This window comes from Periplaneta americana, chromosome 16 (assembly GCF_040183065.1).
Source record: "Periplaneta americana isolate PAMFEO1 chromosome 16, P.americana_PAMFEO1_priV1, whole genome shotgun sequence".
Taxonomy (NCBI): domain Eukaryota; kingdom Metazoa; phylum Arthropoda; class Insecta; order Blattodea; family Blattidae; genus Periplaneta; species Periplaneta americana.
This window is the reverse complement of record NC_091132.1, coordinates 184,430,393-184,445,129: the sequence shown is the minus strand read 5'-3', so window position 1 is coordinate 184,445,129 and position 14,737 is coordinate 184,430,393. Positions and strand designations below refer to the sequence as shown.

The following is a 14,737-nucleotide window of genomic DNA, read 5'->3' as shown; positions in this document are numbered from 1 at the left end:
GCACATCTCACAACATACGGAACATTGCTCAAATAAAATTAATAATGTCAAGTAAAAAATGTGGTCGAGCATAAAAAGTCGTATGAAACTCGCCTATAATGGTAATTAAGAAGCTCGTATGAAAATTATGAAACTCGCTTGCGCTCGTTTCATAAATATCCATACTCACTTCTTAATTACCTTCATTATAGGCTCGTTGCATAATGTACTATAAGTTGACACAATTTCTCATTCTGAGCAATAACTACGGAAATGAAATCTAGCAAGATGATGTTCAGAAACGATCAAATTGGACTGCATTTTGCAGAAAGGAACCAAACCATAAAAGAATGTAATATCATAATTAAATAATTCCAAGGATCCATAATATGATCAAAGATACATCTGATAATGTGTCTTTGATGAAATTAGTACATATATACTTTATATTTGTGAATTTAATATTTAGGGCTACACTTAAGTTTGAAGTGCATTTTTCTCAGGTTAGGTATCACGTAGATTAGTTCTTTTCTGCAAAATTTGGTAAAATTGTGAAGTGAACATAATAGTACATTATGCAACAGCCTATAATGAAGGTAATTAAGAAGTGAATATGGATATTTATGAAACTTGCTTGTGCTCGTTTCATAATTATCATACTATTCTCCAATGTTGTGTTCTCAATGGTTCTCCGGGACTGGAGGATACATCATTAGGGGTGTGATTTTTTTTTATATACGCGAAATGTTTCAAGCTTAATTTTCTTTTCGAATTGAAAAAAATGTCACGAAGATAATCACCACTGAATGATATTTCACCGCGAAATATAATGATTTCAACGAAATAGTCTCACCCAATTAATATTTGAAAATGTGTTTTTTTTTTTTTTTTTTTTCACGAAATAGTCCAAATAAAGTAAAAAATTAAATTTAGCTCTCTACTGAAGCTTTGCACCAGCTGCAAACGACGATCTTACGTAGTCTTTATACACAGAAGAGTTTGCATAACAGTCCTAATTTACAAGCTCTTAGAATCAGACGAGAATCACAACAGTTTTGCTTCAACATGTCTTCGAGTTTTCTGCTCAAACATAGATAGTGAGAGAGCACTTTCGACATAATATAAAGATATTTTATCGAATCGACAAGTTTGTTCGTCATGTTCAATTTTCAATCTGCTCCCACCTTTCTATATTTAAAAGCAGGAGAGGTGTGTTGTAAACTGCAGTAAGATTTGCTGCTTGGGATCAGACTGTACTCGTTTTGGTTTGTGGATTGCTCAGAGTCCATTTCAAGAAAATCTTTTATTTATGTCAATTACTGGTAATGATCACAATATTCAAAGAATCAAGAGATTTGTAACAATTAAAATTAGTAACACTGCGTATGCTGTATGACTTTTTCACGAAATATTAACCCAGACGTTCAAATTTCCATGAAATGTTCATCGAATCATAAAAAAAAAAATCACCTCTCTTACATATTAATATTTCAGCCAAACAAATTCATTTTTCTCCAACAATACAAAGTCAAACATTCAAAGTCATCTTCCTTATCTGTGACCAAATACTGCAAGATGTCTAAAATATTTTCCATATGCAGTAATGCGAATTCTAGGACAGATTGAAAATGTCATTTCATTTTATTAATTAATTTATTTACTCTGCTGGAGTTACGGCCATCAGGCCTTCTCTTCCACACCACCGAAAATGCAATAAAACTACAAGAAAAATTATACATTATGATAAAATGATCTACCTTGCAGGTAACCGCAATTTCAATTCGTCATAAATCTTAGGGCTAAGAGAAAAACAACCTTATTGCCAGTGACTCTCAAGTTGGTATCAAAACATTTATTAAAATGAAATTCTTATACACATAGTATAAATACAACACCATATACAGTAGAACCTAAAACGATACTTTAAGATAAAACATATAACTTTGGTAGTGGTAGTAGTAGTGGTAGCGGTGGCGGCGGCAGCAGCATCAGCAGTAGTAGTAGTAGTAGTAGTAGTAGTAGTGATGATAATAATTAACAGTAGGCATAATAAATCTGTGTGTGAGTCCATAGAACTACAAGACACTTTGTTCACCTCTGATGATGCATTGTAAATATGCATCATTAGAGGTGAATGAGCTCGCAGAGCTCTCTCTTTGAGTTTAATTTAGAGGCAGAGATGATGCAAATGGATCGGACACCATTTAACCTCATTAATCTTCAAACGAACACGGGACTCGTGCCAATTTTCCATCAACTCACGATTCTCAACACACACATTACAAGTTGTCAATCTGGAACATCTGTGCGCGGCAACAAACAAAGTCTTAGGATCTATGGATCCATTCACTGAGAATATAGACAAATTCTCTAACCTGCTAATCTTAAGTGATTCATTGAAAATCTCCACAATTGTAATAATGCCAACTGCCTCCCAATATAAAAATGAAAAGTCACAAGATTTGGGGCAGCAGACAACAAAGCATCGATACTATGAGTATTTGGGAAAAAAATCCTGAGACTGAGGCTGTACAGGTGCGTAAAGGACTCTGTCAATGTACAGCAATAAAAACCAACTGTCCTAACTATAAGCTTCTCCAGACGAGGACTACTAGCAGGCAAATGTTGCAGGTCTAATTTACGCGCGTCCAGTCCCAAAATCTTTAGATTTGGAAAATATGGTAAAGGTAGCAGACTGGACGCACAAAGTTTAAGCTCCTCTAAACCTTGCAGCGGCTTAGCAATATCGTCCAAATTTAACTCTAAATTACCCATATTTAAGCTGAGATGACGCAGACCTTGAAAACAATCAGCAAGTGACAGTATATGTGATGAGTCCACAAAATTCAATCCGAAGTCTTGTAGATGTAAACAGTTTCTGGACCTATCCAGCAGATATTTATAACCGCGGTCTGATATTCCTGTACCGGACACATTCAGACTTTGCAGATACGCAAAATTTAAAATGACATCAATGCTCTTGTCTGTGACACTTCGAGATTGACTCACATCAAGGCGTGTTAATCCAGGTGCAGATTTGAAAAGAACTCTAATTATCTCATTACTGCTCCATCGTGGCACAGTAAAACACTTCAAGTTCTTCAAAGAGGGCAAATGCTGTAGGAGTAACCGTTCAAATAAATCAAGCCCGTGTTCATGATTTACACAAGCCCTAAAAATTTTGAGCTGGGAGAGTGTTTCAATTTGATTTAAAACAGCATTCACAATAAGTATATGTATACCAATGAGATCAAGTTCTGTAACCTGGGGGTGGAGTATTGCATTAACAAAGTGTTGAAGGATTTTCTTGTACGAAGAGGAACGATTGATGTTGATCTTCACGACACTGCAGTGACGGTTTAAATATTCGAGGGCTTCATCAGTGACACGGTTGGCCATAGAGTAAGGTATCTTATCATGGATGATGCATCTCAAACGTTGGCATGTTGCAAGTGCCTCCGGTAATGATGCTGAAGACGTGCAGCAAGAATTCACAAGCCGGACACAAATATCTGACAGGTACTTGGCAAAGCTGTGGAGCGACAACTTCTCCAGACGAACGGGTTGTATAAACAGTGGCATTTTATACACAGCTCTGTGCAAAAAAGAAAAAAAAAATTAAGAGTTTCAATAGCTCATATTTTGTAGTGTATTCCGACAAGGAAAGCAAATTTAAATAGAATTTTACATGATTCTACACTGTTAGACATTTACTTCAACAAGGTTCGTCACTCTCATATATATATATATATATATATATATATATATATATATATATATATATATATGGGTAGGGTATTCCTATGCAGAATGGTCCCAGGTTGCTATGTTGTGTTAGGTTACATCCAGTGATGTGCGGTGGCCCAACAGATTATACAAGCAGCCGCTTAGTCAAGTTTTCTTTTCCTTCTTACTATTTATATTTGATTCAAGTACTTATAACGTTACTAATTATAAAAATACGTTGGTATTTGGTAGGTACCAATTTTGTTTTTTTTTTTTTTATTTTTTACAAAATCTATAAGATTAGGCCTACTCCAACTACTGCCTACAATTAAAAATACTATTATAAAAGACTACTTTCTATCTGATGCTTTTCCAATTCACTGCGGGCTAAAGCAGGGAGATGTCCTATCACCTTTACTTTTTAACTTCGCTCTAGAACATGCCATTAGGAAAGTTCAGGATAACACAGAGGGTTTGGAATTGAATGGGTTACATCAGCTTCTTGTCTATGAGGATGACGTGAATATGTTAGCAGAAAATCGACAAATGATTAGGGAAAACGCGGAAATTCTACTTGAAGCAAGCAAAGAGATAGGGTTGGAAGTAAATCCCGAAAAGACAAAGTATATGATTATGTCGCGTGATCAGAATATTGTACGAAATGGAACTATTAAGATTTATCCTTTGAAGAGGTGGAAAAATTAAAAAATCTTGGAGCAGCAGTAACAAATATAAATGACACTCAGAAGGGAATTAAACACAGAATATATATGGGAAATGCCTGTTATTATTCGGTTGAGAAGCTTTTGTCATCTAGTCTTCTGTCAAAAAATCTGAAAGTTAGAATTTATAAAACAGTTATATTACCGGTTGTTCTGTATGGCTGTGAAACTTGGACTCTCACTTTGAGAGAGGAACAGAGATTGAGGGTTTTTGAGAATAAGGTTCTTAGGAAAATATTTGGGGCTAAGAGGGATGAAGTTACAGGAGAATGGAGAAAGTTACACAACACAGAGCTGCACGCATTGCATCCTTCACCTGACATAATTAGGAACATTAAATCCAGACGTTTGAGATGGGCAGGGCATGTGGCACGTATGGGCGAATCCAGAAATGCATATAGAGTGTTAGTTGGGAGGCCAGAGAGGAAAAGACCTTTGGGGAGGCCGAGACGTAGATGGGAGGATAATATTAAAATGGATTTGAGGGAGGTAGGATATGATGGTAGAGACTGGAATAATCTTGCTCAGGATAGGGACCAATGGCGGGCTTATGTGAGGGCGGCAATGAACCTTCGGGTTCCTTAAAAGCCATTTGTAAGTAAGTAAGTAAGTAAGTAAGAATGTATGAATATTTAAATAACTTAAATTAAAAATAAATACAAATTATTTCAGTCATTGCTGAGGTGATTTTTATTTATGTTTTTAAATAGATCCTAAAACAACAATAAAAGATGAATTGGAAATAGATATAAAGAAGTGCGAAGAACAGCAAATCTTCGTAAAGGTTCTTTTTACTTCTTTAATACGATTTTACCACAGCTGATCGGTAAGTCCTGAGATTTACCAACATCTCTTGGTAAAAGTTCAAAATGTATACATCTAATAATATATTTCGGGGTTTCACCGCACTGTAATGGTAAATGTTAGGTTATACCGGTAAATTCTAACATTTACCGGTCTTCATACATTTACAGTAACATATATATGAATCTGAAGTCTGATTAATGTAATATGTAGCTATTCGGCAATGTATGCAATGGAGGGCAAAGGAACTGGCGACCCTACCCCATGTTGTCCAAGCTTTGTTGCCTCATAAGTGGTGTCTTGTTGGTATCATTTGTGAGGTTCAGACATCTTGAGTAAACAACTCTATATATATGTACAGTGCTTTTGTTCTGGAGAAAAAGATGGTGGAACTCTGTGTAAAATATTTATAATCCAAAGCGCGAGAATTTTGTCATTTTTAACCTCCTTTTCGCCAAACTTTAAGATAGTGATTGTCGACTCGACTGAAAATGGGCATGGGCACTCAGCACTGCTTCCGTGCGGGGCAAGCGTGCATTACCTCGTGCTCGGCATTATACAACCCTATCTCCCGTTCAGTAGCGGCTCTTGGCAGAAGCTAGCTGCAATGTTGAATAGAAGTAGTAGGCTATGTCTCAACAGTCGTCAGGAATTTCATTCACAGTTTCAAGAGTTGAACATATGATGTCAGATTTCAAGATTTTCATAGCCTAGCATTGGGAAAAATCGTTCTTTTTCTAGAACCTTTCCAAGACTTTCGTTTCCAAGAAAGTACTAGTTTCAAAGACCAGTTCAGAAATAACAGCAAGCGTCTGACATAACTAATAATCACCAAAATTTTATATTGTTTCGGAATTAGTTCCGTTTTCAAAAATCTTAGACCATAATGCAATTCGAACGACAGCTGTTACAGTCAGATGTAACAATAATTTATACAAACCATAAAACATCGCAATAATTTGATCATTCCTCCTGTTAAATAAGAGATATTACTACTACGTGATATTAGTCTCTATTAAAGCTTCTTAATTTATTTGTAATAAACATTGAAATTAGTTGGGCTACATTTGCACTGTTGTTACCATAGTCATTCATTCATAGTGTTCTGTCCAAGGGCAGGTATTTCACTGCAAATCCAGCATTCTCCAGTCTTTCTATTTTCTGCCTTCCTCTTAGTCTCCGCATATGATCTATACAATATCTTAATGTCGTCTATCATCTGATACCTTCTTCTGCCCCAAACTCTACTCCAGTTCACCATCCCTTCCAGTGTATCCTTCAGAAGGCAAATATGTTACAATATACAAATGTTATAACACAATACAGTGCGGTAAGTTATATAAATTCGTGTAATTTTTTTTTCATTTTATATAGTAAAACAGTGACCTTGAAATAATAATAATAATAATAATAATAATAATAATAATAATAAAAAGGTAAAGGTAAAGGTAAAAGGTAAAGGTATCCCCGTAACATGCCATGAAGGCACTTGGGGGCCTGGAGGTAGAGCCCCATGCTTTCCATGACCTCGGCACTAGAATGAGGTGGTGTGGTCGGCACCACACTCTGACCGCCTTTTACCCCCAGGAAAGACCCGGTACTCAATTTTATAGGAGGCTGAGTGAACCTCGGGGCCGTTCTGAAAGTTTGGCAACGAGAAAAAATCCTGTCACCACCTGGGATCGAACCCCGGACCTTCCAGTCCGTAGCCAGCTGCTCTACCAACTGAGCTACTCGGCCGCCAATAATAATAATAATAATAATAATAGGCACAATCTCACAATTTGATTTTCTTTTCATTCTTATTGCTATATTAATAGCAAACAATGTAACTGAAGCTGATTCGCCAATCAGATTGATTATTTAATATTGAAACGCGCCCTGTAAATTCACTGTAGTAAAAAATTTCGCTCTCCTTCCAACATACTCAATTCTGAAGGAACTACTATACACCCAAGGAGAACATTTAGGCTGGAACTGTTGTCTCTGAGAGAGTATCTGGAGCGTTCCAGACAAGATAGTTGGACGGTACGTTACACAATACTCCAGTTCCTATGAGAAAGATTCTGTCAGAAACTCCTGTTATTTTGAAATAGAGTGTTCCGTCCTATAGTTCTTTTTCTGGAACTGTTATTTTCTCGGAACTGTTTCGAAAGTACTGTTACGTTATTTTTCCCTAACTCTATCATAGATCCATCTACTGTGGATGTAGATTGTGCTCCTGCTTAGCTTCAGCTAGAAATGACAGAGTGATAGTGTGATCATGAACTGAAGGTGATATACTTACTGTATAAAAGCAGGAAAAAGTCTGTGTGATTTTTACTCACATTCTCCATTAGTCAGATTTCTCAGGCTTCATCAGCAGCTTTCGACAGACTGTGCATGTTCGGATCCACATACACATACGAACATTGTTTTCGTTAATGAAAATAAGTAAATCCCACCACAGAACTAGCTAATTCATCTGACTTCTTCTTCTTTCTTGGCACTACAGCTCATTGTGAACCTTGGTCTCTTCCACGATTTTCCGCCAGTTGTCTCGATCCTGCGAAATTGCTTTCCAATTCCTATATCCCATCTTACATATCTCTTCCTCAACTCCATCCAGCCATCTTATTCTTGGTCGTCCACGGCTTCTTTGGCCCCCAGGATTTCCATTTAATATCCTTTTAGGAATTTCTACGTCATTCATCCGTGCCACGTGCCCAGCCCACCTTAATCTTGCTGCTTTTACTATTCTTCTAATAGGCGGATCTTTATAGATGGAATACATCTCATTATTATATCCCCTTCTCCATCTTCCTCTCTCGAATACTGGGCCAATTATTTTACGGAGTATCTTCCTCTCAAAGGCATCCAAATTTCCAGCGTCCTTTAATTCATCTGACTACAATCTATAAAATTTTCTCAGTCCATGCACTGCTCAGATCATAGAGAATAATATTGAGCAATCAGTACGCAATAAAGAGGCTAAAAAATCTCGTAATTAGCATTACAGAATATCTGGAAATATTTTTTCTAATGGTCATGCATTAACAAAATGAAAAGAAAAAGTATAAATTTAAAATTCAGTATAGTATTTAGTTTTATTGAGCTTTCATTTCATCCCTAGCTTATCAACCAATTACTTTCTTAAATGTAAATATTAGTATTGGGCATTATTCACATTACTTCAAGTTTAATTTGATCAGAATGAGAAACATTTATTATCACGAAAAAGCAGCCACCATCGCAAGCCTCCGCTGTGCCCCGGCAGAGAAACACGAGCACAGCGGGCTTCAGAGCTGCCTGAGATGATGTCACAGGGCATCGAGTTGATGACCACTGCTTTAAGACTTTCAAGTTCTAAGCAGAATTAAAAGAAACAGAATTATGTTGTTATTTTCTAATGCCAGGCAATAAAGTCATTTGACCTCTTGCACTCCAATATTTTTCAAAGATATTACCATGGCCAGCCACTGAAGCACAGATTTTGAGATGTTCCGAATCCATTTCTTGGTTTGAGTTGCATAATAGGCAGTTAGGGGACTGATATATTCCAATTCTATGCAGGTGTTTGGCCAAACAATCATGGCCTGTTGCCACTCTAAATGCAGCTACAGACGATTTTCGTGGTAAATGGGGAATCAACTGTGGATTATGATGCAGAGAGTTCCATTTTTTCCCTTGAGATTGTGTTATCAAATTTTGTTTGTTGAAGTCTAAGTATGTAGATTTAATAAATCTTTTCACAGAGTAATACGTAGATTTAGTAACAGGTCTGTAAGTAGCAGTGCTGCCCTTCTTTGCTAAAGCATCCGCATTCTCATTTCCCAGGATTCCACAGTGGGATGGTATCCATTGGAATACAATTCTTTTATTGAGTGATATTAATTCAGAGAGCATTTTAGTTATTTCTGCTGTTTGAGATGAAAGTGTGTTTAGAGACTATTGATAGAATAGCTGCTTTGGAGTCTGACAATATAACTGCATTTTTAAATTTATTGACGTGGCATAGAACATTCCTGAGACTTTCACTTATTGCAAACTTGTTGTTCCATATCCAAATGATCTATAAAGTGAGAAGAGACAGCACGTAACACCTGCACCGGCACCTTGTTCTCTGGAGATCAAGGATCCGTCAGTGTATAAATGAAAAATACAACAAAAAGCTGCCAGAATGCTGTTCCAGAGCATTCCACTAGAAAAAAAAAACACTGCACATATAATATACAAAGTCCTTTTTTTTCTGGAGAGAAAGCTGGTGGAACTCTGTGCACAATGTACTATTCTGGCCGGGGAAATAATTATTGTCCCGTGGAAGGGAATTTTGTTTATTTTACCTCCTTTCCGCCAACTTTAAGACTTTCAAGGTTTAAGCAGAGTTCAGGAAAAAACAAAATATTATTAACACATCTTTAGTTTGTATAATAGAAAATTCAACAATAAAGTGCATTCTGTTTCACCAAAAGAAAAGCGCGCGCGCGCACACACACACACACACACACACACACACACACACACACACACACACACACACACACACACAAACCCCCCCCCCCCCCCCAGGAACAGTCAATCACGTAATATTTGATTGTAGCATAGTGACCAGACAGAGGAATGACATGATAAGAAAAATTCAAGAAGCAGGAGGCAAGTGGCCAACAATGTGCAAAGCACTGGCCTCCAACTACCTCCAAATATTTTCGACCTTCGTCTGCTGTATAGACTTCACAATTCTGTGAAACATCAAGCTTAAAGTGACAGTGAAATTGCAAAACTTGTAAATAGGTTAAAATTTTAACATGCTAGCAATTACAAATTAGATCAAGCTCAAACTGACAGTGAAAGTAGCAAATTCTATAATACAATATATTATTTTATTTTAATGTACCGAAGTACATATGATATTTCCATGCAGATATTCTGCGTCATCATACGATGAAAGAGTAATGGAACGGAGAAAAATTCTTTCCGGCGCCGGGATTTGAACCCGGGTTTTCAGCTCTACGTGCTGATGCTTTATCCACTAAGCCACACCGGATACAACTCCGACGCCAGTTAGAATCGTCTCCGTTCCATTACTCTTTCATCCTATGATGACGCAGAATATCTGCATGGAAATATCATATGTACTTCGGTACATTAAAATAAAATAATATATATGATATGCGTAAATCACTTCGTGATTTAAGACGGCGCTCATTCCGTCGGATCCCGGCCAACTAGTCACTCACATCGAGTGCACCTCAGCACATGTGTGGACTTCGGTCCTGCGTTCATAGACATCTATGACGTAGTGCAGAGGGCGGCCACTAGCGGGAACCCAAGAGTTGGAGCTTAATCTGAGACAATTCTAACCGGCATCGGAGTTGTATCTGGTGTGGCTTAGTGGATAAAGCATCAGCACGTAGAGCTGAAAACCCGGGTTCAAATCCCGGTGCCGGAAAGAATTTTTCTCCGTTCCATTACTCTTTCATCTATAATACAAGCTATAAACAACAAAAGTGACACCAAATAAGAGTGATCTAAGGAGGAAAACAATTAACAATCAAAACAATTTGCAAATTTGGAATAGGCTTCATGCAAGTAGTACAGTATTACATTCGTAATAGGGCATGCAGTTATACATCAACACATGAAAAAAAAAACACACACACAAGCACACACACGTAGGCAGGGCATGTATCACGTATGGGCGAATCCAGAAATACGTATATAGTGTGTTAGTTACGAGGACAGAGGAAAAACGGCCTTTAGGGGAGGCCGAGACGTAGATGGGGGGATAATATTAAAATGGATTTGAGGGAGGTGAGAGATGATAGAGAATGGATTAATCTTGCACAGGATAGGGACCAATGGCAGGCTTACACGAGGGCGGCAATGAACGTCTGGGTTCCTTAAAAGCCGTAAGTAGGTATGTAGTGAAGCTGACATTCAACAAGGTGCACTGTGGAGACCAAATTCTGCATTATCTTCATTAAATGTTCATCTTCAACTTAATTCTTTCAATATTCTCTCCAGATTACTTCGAAACACTGGACGAAATATCAGGAGAAAATTTCTTCCCCCATCAAGACTCGAACTAGCCCTCATTCCACAAGGCTAGTCCAAGACATGACGCCTTAGACCAAGATGTTAGTGCAGAATATAATAATTAACATGGCATAAATCAGTTCATGTCACAAAAACTTTAACACAATACATAGGTATCTAAACTATTATATCTAATACCACAATCCCCTTGAGATATGTACTATAGCAATGAATAAGTTAAACAAGAATATTAAAATGTAAATACAGTAACACTAGTGGCTTGTGCAGCAAATGCTGCAAACTAAGTTCATTAGATGTTCAAATAAACATTTTTCAGATTTATTTTCAATGAAGAAGACCACACATTCGTAAAGTTATTTGCTTCCATAACAATGAAAGATACTCTCTCTCGAGCCAATACCGAAGAGAACCACGCATATAAATATCTATACCACACCGCCATTAAATATATGAAAAAGACCCAACCCCGCTTGATTAATAATTACAAAAATATTTGATTTTTAATAATATTATTATCTTACGTAATTTTTATAGCTTTCAGTAACATATACTATATATAACCCCAAAAGTTTCACTTTCATATCATGAATATAGCATTAATATGTATAATTAATGAAAAATAGTCGCATCATGGCATTAACTACAATACTATTTCATTTCTAATGGTTATAATGTCATCAAACCACCTCAAGTTTTGTAGTTTTTAATATCAAATACACAGCTGTACCCAGAAAATTACACACCACAGAATCGAACCTGTAAATTATTTTTAGTAAGTTAAGTTTTTTATAACCAATTTAATTTGAGCTCTAAATATGTCAGCATTCTTGCAGATCATGGTCTTCGTGTAATATTATTTACTGTAGTATGTGTTTTGTTTTATTCTGTAATGCAACACGGCCGACTTGATGCTCGCTTTGCTTCTCCTTTACAAAAAAAAAAAAAAAGCGAAGGTTATATCAAGTCGGCCGTGAATGCTATTAACTAGTTTTCAAAACTGACGACAGATGGATTTTGGAAAATAGGAAAATTATGTTAAAAAATTGACATTTCACTGAAGACTACTATTTTTTCGAAAAACTTTGAATTCCAAGCTTCAAAATGGGGGGTCATTTATTAAAATCCGTCCAGCCGTTTTCCCGTAATTTCCATTACCAGTTCAAATTATATATATATATAGATGTTAAATAAAGTTCCAGTTCCATGTTCATAATTCACTACAAACCCTCTCTTATAGCACTGCAGATGTATGGGAATATTACACGAAAATCATAAATCTACTGCACTCCAAAAGTATTTAACTGAAATAGACCACATTTCGTATATATGATATGCTTGAGCTGAAATTATGCCTTTTTTCTTAAAGTGTCTCTGTACTGAAAGATAATTTCTTCAAAATTACATAAATGCTTACAGGTTTATCTTCAACAATAATAGTTGTCGTATCAAACTTAGATGTTTCACCTCTACGGTTGGTTTGGTCATGTGCTCATTTCAGTTTGTAAGCAAAATGATCAAAGCTGAAGAAGTGAATCTTCTCAAATAACAACTTATCCCAGATGTAAAACGAAATGTAGTTTCAAATTATTACGAGTAAAAAAATTACATTTTATTAATCTGTTAAGAACCCTCGGTCACAATCAAGATTTAAATTCTGAGAGAGCTAGCTCTACTATCTTTGGGTGTTATTCATAGACATTTCACAGTACGCGCTACGAGCGTACTAAGCTAGCCCCGGCTATCCACTGGTTACTAGTACAGAATTCAAATCATATCCTATCGCTAACACTGGTTTATGAATACGAAAAACGCTGATCATCCACCAGAAGCCCACGCTAAAAATGTCTATGAAAACGACCCTTTGAGTTTAATTTAGAGTCTGAGATGATGCAAATGCATCCAACACCATTTAACCTCATAAATCTTCACACCAGTAAAATTCCAGTACCAATTTCTCATGAACTCACGATTCTCAACACACACATTACAAGTTGTCAATCTGGAACACCTGTGTGTAACAAGTGATAAAGTCTTAAGATCTATGGATCCATTCACTGAGAATACAGACAAATTCTCTAACCAGTTAAGCTTAAGAGATTTACTGAAAAGCTTGACAATTGCAATAATGTCACGTGAATCCCCCGTATTAAAGTGAAAAGCCACAAGATTCGGGGCAGCAGACAACAAAGCATCGATACTACGAGAATCTGTGAAACCAACCCACACACTGAGGTTGTTCAGGTGGGTAAAGGACTCTTTGAATGCCGAGCAATATAAACTAATTGTCTTGACTATAAGCTTCTCCAGACAAGGACAGCTAGTAGGCAAGTCTTGTATGTCTAATTTACACACGTCCAGTACCAAAACCTTTAGAGTTGAAAAATACGGTAAAGCTGGCACATGGGATGCACAAAGTTTAAGCTCCTCTAAACCTTGCAGCAGCTCTGCAATATCGTCCAAATTTATCTCTAAATTACCCACATTTAAGCTGAGACGACGCAGACCTTGAAAGCGATCAGGAAGTGACAGGATATGCGATGAGTCCACAAAATTCAATCCGAAGTCTTGCAGATGTAAACAGCTTCTGGACCTATCCAGGAGACGTTTATAACCATGGTCTGATATCCCTGTATTGGACACATTCAGACTTTGCAGATACGCGAATTTTAAAATGACATCAATGCTCTTGTCTGTGACATCTTCAGATTCACCCACGTCAAGGTGTGTTAATCCAGGTGCAGATTTGGAAAGAACACTAATTATTTCATTACTGCTCCATCGCGACAGAGTAAAACGCTTCAAGTTCTTCAAAGAGGGCAAATGCTCAAGGAGTAACTGTTCAAATAAATCAAGCCCTTCTCCATTACCTAAACAAGCTCTAAAAATTTTGAGCTGGGAGAGTGTTTCAATTTGATTTAAGGCAGCATTCACAAAAACCATTCGTACGGCTACAATATCAAGTTCTGTAACCTGGGGGTGTAGTATTGCATTAACAAAGTGTTGAAGGATATTCTTGCTTGAAGAGGAATGATTAATGGAGTCCTTCATGACATTGTAGTGACAGCTTAAATATTCGAGGGCTTCATTAGTGATACGGTTGGCCATACAATGAGGTATCTTATCATGGATGATGCAGCTCAAACGTTGGCATGTTGCAAGTGCCTCCTGTAATGATGCTGAAGAAGTGCGGCAAGAGTTCACAAGGCAGACACAAGTATCTGACAGATACTTGACAAGGCTGTGGAGCGACAGCTTCTCCAGACGAAGGGGTTGGTTGAACAGTGGCATTTTATACACAGCTCTGTGCAAAACAAAAGGAAAAAAAAGGAGTGTACTGTTTCAATAACTCGTATTGTAAAGTGCATTTTGACAGGGTAAAACAAATTTAATTAGCATTATACATTTATTTCAAGTTAATCGCACTCCCTCATGCAGGGTACTCCTATGCAGATTGGTTCCAGGTTGTTATG

The 14,737-nt window shown here is 37.0% G+C and overlaps 1 protein-coding gene across 3 annotated transcripts in view; it reads right to left on the bottom strand.

Moving 5' to 3' along the window:
* Window positions 1-851: 851 nt before the first annotated feature.
* The window catches only part of LOC138692220 (uncharacterized), a 94,614-nt gene continuing 80,728 nt past the window's right edge, over window positions 852-14,737 (bottom strand). Inside the window, exons 3-4 of one of the 3 annotated variants that reach the window (XM_069815342.1) lie at window positions 12,011-14,568; window positions 852-3,574 (exon numbers count right to left, since the gene is read on the bottom strand). In XM_069815342.1, coding sequence (XP_069671443.1) covers window positions 13,140-14,568 — 1,429 coding nt within the window. In that variant the 3' untranslated portion in view covers window positions 852-3,574; window positions 12,011-13,139. Of the gene's footprint in view, window positions 3,575-11,953; window positions 14,569-14,737 lie in introns of those variants that run through there. The other 2 variants (XM_069815347.1, XM_069815348.1) reach the window with 2 other exon arrangements.